Genomic DNA, 16,474 nt, shown 5'->3' on the forward strand with positions numbered 1-16,474 from the left:
TCAAATATATTTGTTAGAAGCCATCGGATCATAACGGACTGTCCTAAGTCAAAGCCAGTTAACTCATTGAATTTTAACATTTGCGCCAATGAATGATTCCCTGTCGTTTCTGCTAGGCTTTTATATTTTCCTAGCAGCGTCACGTGTCCTGTAACGCTGCAAGCGGCTGCGACTCTCACTGTAGATAGTGATCGTAAGTTATGGCTCTTCAAAATATGTATGTATATATCCGATGTGATCAAACATATCCAAATCCAAATACACATCTGTAATGCGGAACCACAAGATGAAACCGCCAGCATAAAAGGAGGGGGGTAGCGCTATGCAGTCAGAATGAAACAGTTGCAGTAGAGCAGGTAGATGTGGAGAGCTCGGTGGCTTCTCATGTGGACTAGTAATCAGTTGTTACCTGATTAACAATTCTAAAGCTCCTCATAGAGGACTGCTGCCTGACTTGTTAACCACTGCATCAGCACTGCTTTGACTTCGGCATCGTTTTGAAGACGCTGACCGCCCAGGTGTGTCTTCAAGTGCAGGAACAGATGGTAGTCACTTCGCGCAAGATCGGTGCTGTACGGAGGATGATCTAGAGTTTCCCATCGAAAAGTTGTGATGAGATCTTTGGTCTGATTCGCCACATCCGGACGGGCATTGTCTTGCAGCAAAACGATGCCCTTGCTCAACTTCCATGTACTCTTGCTTTGATTCTGGTGTAACGTAGTCTACACATGTTTCGTCGCCCGTAACAATTTGACTTAAGAAATCATCACCGTCGTTGTGGTACCGCTCAAGGAAAGTGAATGAAAAGGCTAAACGTTTGGTTTTGTGCACATCCATCAACATTTTCGCACATCCATCGTGCGCACAATTTTCGATAATTCAAGTGCTCGGTCACAATGCCATACAAAACACTACGAGAAACATTAGGAAAGTCATCCCGCGAGGAGGAAGTCGTAAAGTGTCTACTTTCTCTCACCTTATTGTCCACTTCCTGCACCAAACTTTCATTAACGTCCGCAGGACGCCCACTCCGTTGTTCATCATGCACATTTGTGTGGCCATCTTTAAATGCTCTCACCCACTTTCTTAGCATTCAATCACTCATAATGTTTTCCCCGTAAACTGCACAGATCTCACGATGAATATCGATCGCTTTTAGGCCTTTAGCATATGAAGTCTTATAACAGCCCGTACTTCACAGTCGGCGGGACGATTATCTTAATCACTCAGTACACAACGTAAACAAGAAGAATCAGACCGTTATGGCATCAGTGCGTAGATTAAGATACAGGCTTTCATGTAAAAATAAAATTATTGAGATTTCTTAGCACGTCTTTTTTTAATTTCAAAACAGTTCTTACTTAAAAAACACGCCTCGTATTATGATATGAAAACGTGTTTTTCACGATCAGGGTGCGTTCCGCTTATTGTGCTTAAGAAAAGGCTAATGCGAATCGATATGTAGACATTCTACAGCATTGTTTACTGCGTACAACTGAGGAACAGTTCGAAGACGATGATTGTTTGCATCACCATGACAACACACACTGATAAAAGGAACCATTGTGAAGACAATGGTTTTTGAAATATATCATTCCTGAAGTGGACTGGCTTGTGCAGAGTCCCAAACCAAACCCAATCGAACACCTTTGGGATGAGTTAGAACGTCAGCTTCGCTCCAGACCCCAACTTTCAGCGTAACTATCTGCTCTAGTTTTTGCTCTTGGGGCAGAACGGGATGCCATTCCATCGCAGACATTCGGGAACATCACTGAAAATGTCCCCAGGAGAACTCATGCCGACATAAAGACGAAGAGTAGACGCTCCGCATCATATATTAATGTTCGCTAATAGCTATCCAGATATTTTTAATCAGATAGCATAGAAAAGCAGAGTACCCGACACTGCCTCGGTTCTGTTTATTCCAGTTTTCTACTAGTTCACCTCCTCCTTCCCTATCATTCAGTCCATCGCCTAATTTTCTCTCTCTCTTTCTCTTTTTGTCTCTTGCTTTTCTCCGCCACATCCTATCTCTGTCCATCTCCTCCACCCCTTACTCTCTGTCCATCTCCTCCTGTTGCTCTCTCTGTCCTTCCTCCTACTCCTCTCCCTCTCCATCTGATCTTCCCCCATCTCTATGCCGTCTGCTCCTTCCAAATCTGTCCATCATCTCCTTCCACTCTATCCATATCCCCACTCCCTCTCCATCCATCTCCACCCTCCTGTAATTTCATATCCACCTCTACCTTTCCTTGTCCCTATTTCTCTCCTTCCTCTCTCTGTCCATCTTCTCCTTCCTCTCTCCCAGTCCATCTCCTGCTACCACTCTCGCTATTCATCTCCTTCTCCCTCCTCTGTCTCTCCATCTCAACCATTACCTCTCTCTGCCCAACTCCTCCTCTCCTCTCTCACTCTCCATCTCCACCTCTTCCCTTTCCTTTCCATTTCCTCCTCCCCTCTTTCTGTCCATCTCTTCCCCTCTCCCTTCCCTGTGGAGCTCCTTCTCTTTTCTTTCTTTGCCCATCTCCTCCTCTCCTCTCTTTCCATACATTTGCCCTCTCTCTGTTTATCTCCTCCTCCACACGGTCTGCGTCCATGTCCTCCTTTCCCCTCTCCGTCAGTCTGTCTATTCCTCCACTTTCTCCCTCCTCATTTTACCCCCTCGCCAATAGGAGGCTGTTTTCTCTTAACCCCACAGTCTCGTAACTATATGTATACCATATTTGATGGCATTCTTTCCAGACACTTATGATGAGCTTTTTATTCATGCCTTTGCCGGTGCAAGCATATGTCAAATATATTTCACATATACGTAAAGTACGTCACACGTATTTGCACACGCATTTCTCATGTATCTGCTGTGAAATTTGCCCTCCAGTTTCGTTCTCATACAGCTCAATATTTATGACGTTATATCTTCTGAAATGTGTGTCTTACAATGATATATTTCAGTGGATATTTCAACGTCGTATGTGGATAGTGTCTGTGAAATGAGTAGCGAATAGATTTTCAGTAAAGAAGTAATAAATTAAGAATTCATGCATGATGCGGCAGTTTTTCTCGTATCTCAATATCTGACATCATATCTCGTAAGCTATCTGTTGTACAATGTTGTATTGTTGTGGGTACAGTCGGTGGCATATATCGTTACTGTCTGCGAAATTTGTTTCGAATATGTTTACTATCAACGAAGTAATAAATCTGAAAGCGATACATGATGCGGAAGATTTCACACATCCAAGTGGTTATATGCCGTATCTCCTGAACCATGTGTGTCCAACGATATAATTTTTCTAGTATATTCTGTGCCATACGTGAATAACGTGTGTAAAATTTATCGTGAATGCCGTTGGTAGTAAAGAAGTAATAAACTGAAGCGTTATGCTTTATGCGGCAGTTTTACTCACGAACAGCGAAAGTGTAGTGAGCGATAACTTTGTTTCCTTTCGTCATTTATTGGGTGTTGTCAATGAGAAAAGCTTCGTAAGAGTTTTACACTACGTGTAATGTTCGTGGTGTCACTATGTGCCCTCACTCTCTAATAATGGATGAATAAATTATGGGTGTAGAAGCACTTGCGCGTCTTGGGTACGCTGCTTACTTATATGTACTTAATTTATACTTCATTGTCGCTCTGGCTTAGGAGACCTTTGTGTTTTCTACATTCCTTCACCAATCCTACCTGCTCCTCCTTTTATCACACTCATCGCCTTGGTTGGTTGGTTGATTAGGGGGAGGGGACCAAACAGCGTTGTCATCGGTCCCATCGGAATGGGGAAGTATGGGGATGGATGTCGGCCGTGCCCTTTAAAAGGAACCATCTCGTCATTTGGCTGAAAAGATTTAGGGAAATCACAGAAAACCTAAATCAGGATGGCCAGATACGGGTTTGAACCGTCGTCCTACCGAATACCAGTCCCGTGTGCTGATCTCTGCGTCACCTCGCTCGGTCCTACTTCGTTTGTCTCGCTGTTGATGTCATCCTTCTTTCCTGTTCGTGGCCTTCCTATGCCCCTTCTGTGCTACATGGATTCTGAGATTCCTATTCGTGGTAGTTTTCCCTTTTCCAATCAAATTAGGTGTCCAACCACATCATTGCTCTCTTGTTTATCCTTCAGACATTATTAGCCATTATTAAAGTCATTTTTTCCGCTCGTAGATGGCGTTGTAGTCGACGTAGTTCCAAATTTCTGATTTTTGCAATTAAGAACTGACACGTTTAGTTTTGCTTTAAATTTTCGATAAAGATCCAAACATTTTTGTTTTAAACATTTGATATATTATCCAAAATCTAATTTTGGTTTAGAAATTTGATTGTACAGTAATATTTTTATGTTTAGACGTTTAGAAGTCTGACACATTAGCTACATTTGCCGTAACGTCGTTTCCACAGTGCGTATGGATTGATTTCAGTGAGTCTTCATACCATCAGCATGCTTGATTTCGGAGACGTACCCTGAATCTTACCACTGGGTGAACGATTTAAGTAATTTCTTCCATCCAACTCAGATTGCTGCCTATTACTTCAGCATCCACGATGAATGAAAGAGATTGTATCAGATGAAACCTAGATTGTTTTGGTACCAAATCCTAACTGTAATGAAAATGAGGGCTCCCATTTTAAAACAGGAAGTTGACTCCCATTAGGTAGTGGCAGATAAGGGCGTAATCATGCATCTGTTGATGGCGCGAAATGGGGATATAATGAAAGGAGTGTGAGAGTAATATTCGCAGTACTCTCCTTAATCTGATCACGCTCGCACACTGAAGTAGCCTCGTGGTGATGTGTGTTATTGCTGTCAAATGTTAATTGAATTTCTCTCATCAGTTCCTTTATTGGTTGGCAGATTTTATTGTTCACACGTCCAGTATCTTTAACAAAATATACTGTTTCCGAAGATAAGTAGTGAGGGCTGGTATGTTGTATGTTAACTGGGGACCTAGAAACGACAGAGAGGCTCCGTCCCCGTTGCAGTGGCAGTGGTCCACAACCCCACGACGACTACCGTAGTCCACCTCACCCCTCCGCCACCCCACACCGAAACCACGGTAATTGCGCGGTTCGGCCCCCGGTGGACCCCCCCACCACCCCAGCGAACGTCTTACACCAGACAAGTGTAACCCCGCTGCCTGCCTGGTAGAGTAATGGTGGTATACGAGAACGTGGAGAACTTGATTGCGCAACAAACGCCGACATAGTGTAGCTGAGGCGGAATAAGGGGAACCAGCCCACATTTGCTCAGGCAGATGGAAAACCGCCTAAGAACCATCCACAGACTGGCAGGCTCATCGGACTTCGACACAAGTCTGCAGGGCGGATTCGTGCCTGGGACCAGGCGCTCCTTCCCACTCCGGAAAGCCATGCGTCAGACCTCTCGTCTAACTGGGCGGGCACTGAGGGCTTACTTGGACCAGGATTGCTTTCAGTATATAGCTGGTCTCGCAGCATGATGACATCATTTCCTCGGGCCTTTGTCCCACTTCAACGTGGGGTCGGCCTTGTCACTATGGATTTCGCTATGTCAGTGTCAGAGGATCGTCGGATGCCCTTCCTGGCGCCACTCCGTACCCCCTGGGACAGGATTAGTGTACCCCATCTGTCTGCATCTGGTGTAAGCCATGAAACAGTGCAAACGTTTTTCAAATATCTGCGAGTCGTGTAACGTGCGGGACGTGGGGACCAACCCGGTATTCACCTAGTGGGATGTGGAAAACCGCCTAAAAACCACATCCAGTCTGCCAGGCACACTGGCCCTCGTAGTTAATCCGCCGAGCGGATGCGATCTGGGGCCAGCGTGCCTACCCAGGTATCTCGCAGCATGACGACATTTGCCTTAAATGACCACCATATCTACATTTTCGACTTCGAGTTTCGTATACATTGTGAAACTCTCAATAGTTTAACGCCCGCATCTCGTGGTCGTGCGGTAGCGTTCTCGCTTCCCACGTCCGGGTTCTCGGGTTCGATTCCCGGCGGGGTCAGGGATTTTCTCTGCCTCGTGATGGCTGGGTGTTGTGTGCTGTCCTTAGGTTAGTTAGGTTTAAATAGTTCTAAGTTCTAGGGGACTTATGACCACAGCAGTTGAGTCCCATAGTGCTCAGAGCCATTTGAACCATCAATAGTTTAACGAAGAAGTTATGTGATCGTTGCAATAACTGGTCACAAACTGTTAGTCTACAAGCGTACACGAAATCACAATAACGGTACCTAGGCTACGTGTCCACTTGCTCTATGATGAGATTAAATATTATGACCACTGCTTGAATTGCTCTCAAGCCTTGCGTCAGATGGTATTGTTTAAACAGCACACTATTTCTACAGGGCAACTATTAGTTATCTTCAGGTGCCACTGCCCCTAGATTTAGTGGGCCGCCAATGCATACGTTCGCTCCCTAGAAAAGCGAAGGCGCAAAGAGGTGTGGGTATAACGTCACCGCAGAGGGCCCTGACAAAGCTTTCTGCTGGGGAAAAGGCTCTCGGAATACACATGCGCTGCGCAGGGAAGCCCGGTCACAAGCCGCAGATTTCATCTACATCTACATCTACATCTATACTCCGCGAGCTACCTTACGGTGTGTGGCGGAGGGTACTTATTGTACCACTATCTGATCCCCCCTTCCCTGTTCCATTCACGAATTGTGCGTGGGAAGAACGACTGCTTGTAAGTCTCCGTATTTGCTCTAATTTCTCGGATCTTTTCGTTGTGATCATTACGCGAGATATATGTGGGCGGTAGTAATATGTTGCCCATCTCTTCCCGGAATGTGCTCTCTCGTAATTTCGATAATAAACCTCTCCGTATTGCGTAACGCCTTTCTTGAAGTGTCCGCCACTGGAGCTTGTTCAGCATCTCCGTAACGCTCTCGCGCTGACTAAATGTCCCCATGACGAATCGCGCTGCTTTTCGCTGGATCATGTCTATCTCTTCTATTAATCCAACCTGGTAAGGGTCCCATACTGATGAGCAATACTCAAGAATCGGACGAACAAGCGTTTTGTAAGCTACTTCTTTCGTCGATGAGTCACATTTTCTTAGAATTCTTCCTATGAATCTCAACCTGGCGCCTGCTTTTCCCACTATTTGTTTTATGTGATCATTCCACTTCAGATCGCTCCGGATAGTAACTCCTAAGTATTTTACGGTCGTTACCGCTTCCAGTGATTTACCACCTATGGCATAATCGAACTGGAATGGATTTCTGCCCCTATATGTGCGCGGACAGGGTTTTGGAGAACGGCTTATCAAGTTTAGCTGGTCCGAATTTGATTTCCTAGCAGTATTATATTTGCATCCAAGTCTTATAAGTGTCTTGAAACTTTTTCTTTTAGTTTGCCTACGAACTGAAACGTCTGCTCCGACAGGATTCAGTAATACAGAACTATGATCTTCATTTGTAGCTTTACGATAGTAAGAAAATCTTTCATCTAAATAAAACTGCAGAATCCAAAACAATACCAAACATTTTGTCCAAAAATAAGAAATTTATAGTGATAAGCACTTCGCCAGAAGATGGGTAGTATGACACTTCCCGAAACGTCGCGAGATATCAACGCTATCAATAGTTTACGCCGGGAAAGCCTACAGTCACATATGTACATACTAACAAATGTACTTTTCCTTCTCTACTCTTAGTGCTAGTTGCGCCCATCCTCTGTAAGAGAATCTTCAGTCATAAAAACCATAACGTACAGGGTCTACAAAATGTCATGCCGTGATCGTGATAACAGCTGTATCGGCCAGACAGGTAGGTATTTTAACCTGAGATTCAAAGAACACAACTACTTCAGCAGTAAACCAAAATTAGGTTTACGTACCCAATAGGAGGGACGTGATACTGAAAGCATCGGCCAACAACTATACATGTTACATAATGCCGAAGAATGAAGCCAGTTAGACATTTTATAAGAAGTGGAGATCGACGCCATGAAACCCTAAGAATCGGATGGACTCCTCATTGAACAAAATGAGTTGGCAAATAATGCACATTTGAATATTTACGACGGTATCCTTAGCTGATTTAGTGGCTGCTGCCTCCTTAAATGCTCCAGCTGATCTGGGGATGACTTGTGAAAGAGTGCTGCATTGTTCTGTTCTGCCCGCGTCTCCGTTTCCTAACATTAATCCAGATAACAGAAACACCTCGCTGCCAGAGGAAGAGTGCCAGCGGGTTGCACCAAGGTCGTCCATTCTGTGTCGTCTCCCATTATCCTACGTGCAGCATCGTAAATATCGAACAGACTGAAGTGTAGCGCCACCGGGTACCAAAAAACATGTGATAAGGGTTGCTACTCTCTCTCTCTTTTATTGTGAAGGTCTCGCTTTGTTCTAAATACATTGTACTGTTTTTTAGTTGACAATGCATGAACACTTGTTCATCAAATGACGCCTATGTATATGAACTATGTCTATTGTAACAGCACTTTACTAAGTTCACAAGTAATCTACAGAAAATTACTGCACTTGTTTCAGGTCTCAATTAGAACTTTTCTTTCCTCTATGGTAGAATCTAAACAAGGCCTTTGAAGGGTGAAACTAGTAGTGATTGTAGCATATAAATATGTATGAGTCAAAATTAAAAAATAATACCTTGAAAGAGTCTTCTAATTCCCTCTTACATAATAACTGACGTTGTGGTTTTAACTTACTTTTCTATTGCCTGTCTTGCAACTGAACGAAGTTTTCTTGTGTCTAGATCCGTTATGGATCGAGGCTGAATATTCTCACTGTTCCTTAAATCAACTTGTCACGTGATTCTGCAAAATTACCATGGCAAGATTTATTTTACACTGTATACATGGCCCTGTTAATTGTAACTGTTGCACAAGCAAAACTTCCTTATCACAGAGTGAGATGTTTTTAGGGTTACTGTTTTCGGTCGAGGGAAAATGTTGCTACTCACCACTGATTAATGAAAATGTATCAATACTGTGAAATTTCGTTAGAAGCGATATGAAATTTTCGAGCGGGATTAGAGTGGGACAAAGCGGGGAAAGTCGCTCGACAGCCAATGTGATACGCGAATGAAACTCCAGGGAATCTCGAAATGCACGCGCGCAATAATTTACAAATTAACCAAAGTAGAGGGACGTACTAGTTCACCTGTTTCATGTACTGTGAGCAGCCTTTAAATTTCATAATCGCTTCAAATTGTCCGCATTTATAGACAGAAATGACATCACCGGAACAGCGCAGTTTCATGACCACTGGCACAAAATATCAAATAAATTCCTGGAAGTCTTCAAATTTTTCGTGTTTTCATTAAATGTATGATTTTTAGCTCTGGCATGTGCTATATAACGCAACTCCCCCGTTCCTGAGTTACGTAAATTACGCTGTAATTAAAAATGTGATTTCAGTTTAACGATCAATAAAAGAATTGAAATTATTAACCATATAGCAAAATACTTGCCTCTTTTCGTATTGCTGCATTATAAACTATTTGTCTTGATACCTTTAACAGACTATAAATATTAGAGATATTCATGATGCGCGGTAGACCATGTTAGCTTAATTGGTGAAAAGGCCAGGCAGTGTGAGGTTTAACGCCACTGTCTCGTATTTTGGGGTACTGGGGTTAAAAGTACAATCTGTTGATAAAATGTTGATGTAATGAGGGTTCCGTAAATCATGTAATGTGCATTCCGAGATGATTCCTTTGGAAGCGCCGTGTCCAATTTCCGCCCTTACTAATAACAATGTTACACGTATGCTCTGTCTCTCGCGGCTTGGGTTCGTTCGGAGAAAAGCCCTAATCATCGTTTCGTTTTATGATCTGGTACATTTGTTTCATCAGTAAGGCGAATTGTCACAGTTATACTAAACCTGTATTAGTAAATCAGAGACCAAATAGTTCTTGTAAATCGCAAATTTTTTATACATGAAATACTTCCCTGGAAGGCGTTTATGACCACTGCGTACTTTCTCAATAGTGCTGTCTAGATCGCGTAATATTACTTGTTACATTACATCATATCATACACATACCAAAAAAAGTTTTCCATCACCTCGGTTCTGAGAGTTCTGAAACCTGTAAAGAAAATAGGAATAGAGATCAACATAAACATCATTTCCACCCTATTTATTTCTCATGACAACGACACACAGTATGTTGCACCACCATACAGCGAGACCTTCAGAGGTAGTGGTCCAGATTGCTGTACACACCGGCACCTCTAATACCCAGTAGCACGTCCTCTTGCATTGCTGCATGCCTGTATTCGTCGTGGCATACTATCCACAAGTTCATCAAGGCACTATAGTCGAGCGGAGTCGTTATCTTGAAGGGAGACATTCACAAGATGTGCACGATTGGGGGGGGGGGGGAGGGTGCAAATTGTCGTCCATGAAGACGAATGCCTTGCCAGTTTGCTGCCGATATGGTTGCACTGTCGGTCGGACGATGGCACTCACGTATCGTACAGCCGTTACGGTGCCAACCATGACCACCAGCGGCGTACGTCGGCCCCACATAATGCCACCCCAAAACAGCACCGAACCTCTACCTTGCTGCACTTGCTGGACAGTGTGTCCAAGGCGTTCAGCCTGACCGGGTTACCTCCAAACACGTCTCCGACGATTGTATGGTTGAAGACATATGCGCCACTCATCGGTAAGAGAACGTGATGCCAATGCTGAGCGGTCCATTCGACATGTTGTTGGGGCCATCTGTACCGCGATGCATGGTGTCGTGGTTGCAAATATGGACCTCGCCATGAACGTCAGGAGTAAAGTTGCGCATCATGCAGCCTATTGAGCATAGTTTGAGTCGTTACCCGACATCCTGTGGCTACACGAAAAATATTATTCAACTTGGTGGCGTTGCCGTCAGGGTTCCTCCGAGCCATAATCCGTAGATAGCGGTCATCCGCTGCAGTAGTAGCCCTTGAGTGGCCTGAGCGGGGCATGTCATCGACAGTTCCTGTCTGTGTGTAGCTCTCCATGTCCAAACAACATCGCTTTGGTTCACTCCGAGACGCCTGGACTCTTCCCTCGTTGAGAGCCCTTCCTAGCACAAAGTAACAATTCGGACGCCATTGAACCGCGATATTGACCGTCTAGGCGTGGTTGAACTACATACAACACGAGCCGTGTACCTCCTTCCTGGTAGAATTACTGGAACTGATCAGCTGTCGATCCCCTGCGTCTAATAGGCGCTGCTCATGCATGGTTGTTTACATCTTAGGACGAGTTAAGTGACATCCCTTAACAGTCAAAGATTCTGTGTCTGTGGCACAATATCCACAGTCAACGTCTATCTTCAGGAGTTCTGGGAACCGGGTTGATAGAAAACTTTTTTGATGTTTGTATTTGGCCAGACATTATAAATATGGCCAAATCTAATATTAAAATTTTGAAATATTATTTATGCCTCATCAACTGTGAAATTTCATTCACCATTCTTATTTCTGAATCAAATATCATTGTCATCGCGCGGTGGATCATTTGCAGGAGCAGGGTGTAGCTTTCAGCATAGCAACTATGCGTAGTATAATATAAATGTCTCCTTCTTCAAAACTTTATCTAATAATTTGATTAATTCAAATTACGGCTATTATGCTCCACATAAAGTCTTCATATGAATACAATACAGGAGTAAACCCGCCTTCCGTAAGGTAACGTTATTCAACTATTTATATGAAAATGGACTTCTTTAATTTCAATAATACTGGCTGCTCAGAGGAGATGAACTAGCGAGATGCAGACATGTGCAGAGGGTTACATAGAGAGGGCAGTGTACCGACATGCGGCGGCAAAGCTTTCATGAGCGCACGTGGGTGGAAATAGACAGAATATCCCGTGACCCAAAAAAAAAACAGATTGTTTCTCGAATGTTTTAGGAGGTTAGTGTCGCATATCGGTTCTCCGTAACATGGGAAATGCTCGGAAAGCACTTTCGTAGGTCGGTTCTTATAGGTCTTTTGACCAGTATGTTGAAGTATCTACACTCTTGGAAATGGAAAAAAGAACACATTGACACCGGTGTGTCAGACCCACCATACTTGCTCCGGACACTGCGAGAGGGCTGTACAAGCAATGATCACACGCACGGCACAGCGGACACACCAGGAACCGCGGTGTTGGCCGTCGAATGGCGCTAGCTGCGCAGCATTTGTGCACCGCCGCCGTCAATGTCAGCCAGTTTGCCGTGGCATACGGAGCTCCATCGCAGTCTTTAACACTGGTAGCATGCCGCGACAGCGTGGACGTGAACCGTATGTGCAGTTGACGGACTTTGAGCGAGGGCGTATAGTGGGCATGCGTGAGGCCGGGTGGACGTACCGCCGAATTGCTCAACACGTGGGGCATGAGGTCTCCACAGTACATCGATGTTGTCGCCAGTGGTCGGCGGAAGGTGCACGTGCCCGTCGACCTGGGACCGGACCGCAGCAACGCACGGATGCACGCCAAGACCGTAGGATCCTACGCAGTGCCGTAGGGGACCGCACCGCCACTTCCCAGCAAATTAGGGACACTGTTGCTCCTGGGGTATCGGCGAGGACCATTCGCAACCGTCTCCATGAAGCTGGGCTACGGTCCCGCACACCGTTAGGCCGTCTTCCGCTCACGCCCCAACATCGTGCAGCCCGCCTCCAGTGGTGTCGCGACAGGCGTGAATGGAGGGACGAATGGAGACGTGTCGTCTTCAGCGATGAGAGTCGCTTCTGCCTTGGTGCCAATGATGGTCGTATGCGTGTTTGGCGCCGTGCAGGTGAGCGCCACAATCAGGACTGCATACGACCGAGGCACACAGGGCCAACACCCGGCATCATGGTGTGGGGAGCGATCTCCTACACTGGCCGTACACCACTGGTGATCGTCGAGGGGACACTGAATAGTGCACGGTACATCCAAACCGTCATCGACCCCATCGTTCTACCATTCCTAGACCGGCAAGGGAACTTGCTGTTCCAACAGGACAATGCACGTCCGCATGTATCCCGTGCCACCCAACGTGCTCTAGAAGGTGTAAGTCAACTACCCTGGCCAGCAAGATCTCCGGATCTGTCCCCCATTGAGCATGTTTGGGACTGGATGAAGCGTCGTCTCACGCGGTCTGCACGTCCAGCACGAACGCTGGTCCAACTGAGGCGCCAGGTGGAAATGGCATGGCAAGCCGTTCCACAGGACTACATCCAGCATCTCTACGATCGTCTCCATGGGAGAATAGCAGCCTGCATTGCTGCGAAAGGTGGATATACACTGTACTAGTGCCGACATTGTGCATGCTCTGTTGCCTGTGTCTATGTGCCTGTGGTTCTGTCAGTGTGATCATGTGATGTATCTGACCCCAGGAATGTGTCAATAAAGTTTCCCCTTCCTGGGACAATGAATTCACGGTGTTCTTATTTCAATTTCCAGGAGTGTATGTTTTCACAAAATAATACTCTCAGTTTATTAATCTTTCAGGTTATACAGCATTATGTTACATACAAACTAAAACAGGAAGTGCAGAAAGACAGCACTGGGTAAACCCTTAGTAAACAGTAAACATTATTTTATTGCTTAGAGTTTGATTAGTGTAATTAATGTCGTTGAGGCATTTGTGTCTGAAGTTCGTAAAGTGTTGTGTGCTCTTTTACGATGGTTGACTTGTACTGTGTAGATAATACTTAACCTTTCTGGAATCCTTTAGTTTGTTTCTTACAAGGTCTATCGATCGCAGCAACCGATATTAGTTGTCAAAGAATATAATAAACACGAAACAATTAAGCCATCTAGATAGTACTGTATTATTCGAAGAACCCACTGCTGTCAAATTTTTCCTTTTCTTTCTACAAGAGAGGTTTGCGCCCGGTGGGTCACCGAATTCACCCATGTCCCTGAAGATACACAAATAGATGCAACAGTCACTGTTGTAGTGTGATGCACTTTTCAAGTGTTTCTGAGATATCTACATTCAAAGTAACACGAGGCTATAGAATACGACAAGAGAACGCAAGCTATGGAGAAGTGGCATTAGAACAGTTGGCTAACGTACCTAACTACAGGGCAATCCCTACATTGTTACAGATTTGTTTGTAATCTTCCATTGATGATTCTTCAATCTCTCTTTAAGGCTCTGCTAATGAAAAAAATGAAACAGTAAACGTATTCACAACAGTTTACAGCAACTATGAAATGACCTGAGAGGTTATGAGCTGTTGACTAACAGATCCCGTATTTCTGGTACTGAAATGAAATCAATCGCAACACAGCAGATAGGAAAGCAGCGCCAAACCATTCTACGTGGAAGACATGTAGCTGTTTTCCGTTGATTATCGAAAGCCATTACTAATACGGTGTACATTGTTAGAAGAGAGTGTAATATTGTATGATATCGCTGCGAAATGAGAATAGATGTGTAGATACATAAATGTTCATTTCATCACGGTTCCTTATTATGTCTCTTCTCGCATATACCGCTATCATTACCATGATTATTATTTTCCGAAGGAATTTATTTGGTGGTAGCGATACAAATCTGTGGTGGGAACTAAATTGCGAGACTCTAACGCATTACAAATAGGCTACTGTTCTGCCGCATTAGCCGGGTGCATCAACGCCACTGTCAGACAGCTTGCGTTGGCATATGGTTTCCATCATGCTTAAAAAAAAACTTCGAATATTGGCACTTAAAACTGCTGCAGAGGCGCATCACACTAGACCGAGATTTTATATCTCTAAATATGTACTACAATGATACGATAAATCAGCGAAGTTCATGATTTTTTGGTGTATGCTTCGTATTTCACCTGAGTGTATATTGATCGGTTCATGGATCTGACACGGTAAGTCAAAACCAATATTAAAGCAGTACCTTGTTAGATTGGTAGGAACTGCACCGACGAAAGCATCCATTTGCAGGTCCAGTGCACGCAGCGCCCCCTGTGACTGGCCCACCACCTCAGGGTCGGCATCCACCCGCAGCAAGCCGTCCCGGTGGTAGCGGCGCGCACTCACATGGTGCACCGTACCCAGTGTAATCCGGTTTGCCGATCTTAAAACTGCGGCACCGTTTCCCAAGTCGTATCTGAATTCTACGTAGCTGAAATAAAAAAAAACATTAAATTTAATGAAATTTCTTACTCTGCATCGGCAAGCTTATTTTATTAAGTATGAATAACTATTTCAGCAGTCAGAAGCAGGAATTTAAGGGGAGGAGGAAGTAAAAGATATCTGCCACAAAAACTGACGTATTTTGGATCGTTTCCCAGGTACATTTGTGCAAAGAAGATGATAAGCTATGGGAAAATTCAACTGCCAGGTACATTTGTGCAGTGGAAGGTGATAAGAGATGGGAAGATTCTACTAACGTTCAATAAAAATATTAAGTTCAGCAGACAAAATATTCTTCATCCTCTGAAAATACCACCCGAGTATTTTAATGTGCAGTAGGCAGTACAGAACTTGTATCAGTCGCTAATGCCGGCCGGGGTGGCCGAGGGGTTCTAGACGCTACAGTCTGGAACCACGTGACCGCTACGGTGGCAGGTTCGAATCCTGCCTCAGGCATGGATGTGTGTGATGTCCTTAGGTTAGTAAGGTTTAAGTAGTTCTATGTTCTAGGGAACTGATGACCATAGAAGTTAAGTCCCATAGTGCTCAGGGCCATTCATTCAGTCACTCATGAGTATCTGCACCGCTGACGCAAGTCACTCGTAGCAATGATGAGGTTTCCATATGTCATTCGGCTGTATCGAATCAATGCCATAAGATCGGTAATTACGGCAGCGAAAAGCTGTCGTGACCCCACCAAGTATTCAACTACGCAATTTGTTGGTCTATGAACGTGGCCCATCCAGCATATCTACAAGGAATGATGTACCACCCGCAGCCGTCCATAAATGTAGTTATTGTTAATAGACATTACACGACAGGAGCTTGGATGAGTGTCATGTCTTGCCAATGACAATTTCAGCCAGTTTCCGCACGAACATTTCGAAGGGAGTTGCATACAAGGGAAATTTTCAGTTTGGAACCTCGCAGAAGTACATTAATCACAACAGCACATAAAGCTGCACTTCTGCAATAGGCCTAAACTGGACAGTAGCTGTACAGGCATATAGTGTGTTCAACGAGTCGCAGTTTTTCCTCTTTTCTAAAGATGAAAGGCACTAAGTGCACTGACGGCCCAATGTGGTATTTAACTCTTAATTTGGCACAAAAAGAAATGTTGTGAAGCAAAAAAACTGATTTACTTAAATTACATGTGTATCGTCATGCGGACACTTCTACCTCCGCTTTCTCAAAATGCAGTATTTTGCTTTTAAGTACCATGGCCCACAAACACAGATGGGTGCTGCAAAATAAATGCTGCCATATTGTAAATGTGGCTGAAAATATGGTTGCATTTTCCACTATTTAATGTGAAGTGTCTTGTAACAGTTCCTTTTTCGTACAAAGCACAGAACATTTCTATATGTTGCACAACTTATAGTTGAATACGCTTCGAAGCCAATTCCACATCTTTCTTTTCGGATCATACTCTGACC

The 16,474-nt window shown here is 44.4% G+C and overlaps 1 protein-coding gene across 1 annotated transcript in view; it reads right to left on the reverse strand.

Moving 5' to 3' along the window:
- LOC126184066 (agrin-like) overlaps positions 1-16,474 on the reverse strand; it is a 121,013-nt gene that overhangs the window by 8,971 nt on the left and 95,568 nt on the right. Inside the window, exon 5 of the mRNA XM_049926427.1 lies at positions 14,800-15,027. Within this exon, the coding sequence (XP_049782384.1) occupies positions 14,800-15,027 (228 nt within the window). The remainder of the gene's footprint in view (positions 1-14,799; positions 15,028-16,474) is intronic.

The sequence above is a fragment of the Schistocerca cancellata genome, chromosome 4 (genome assembly GCF_023864275.1).
Source record: "Schistocerca cancellata isolate TAMUIC-IGC-003103 chromosome 4, iqSchCanc2.1, whole genome shotgun sequence".
Taxonomy (NCBI): Eukaryota; Metazoa; Arthropoda; class Insecta; order Orthoptera; family Acrididae; genus Schistocerca; species Schistocerca cancellata.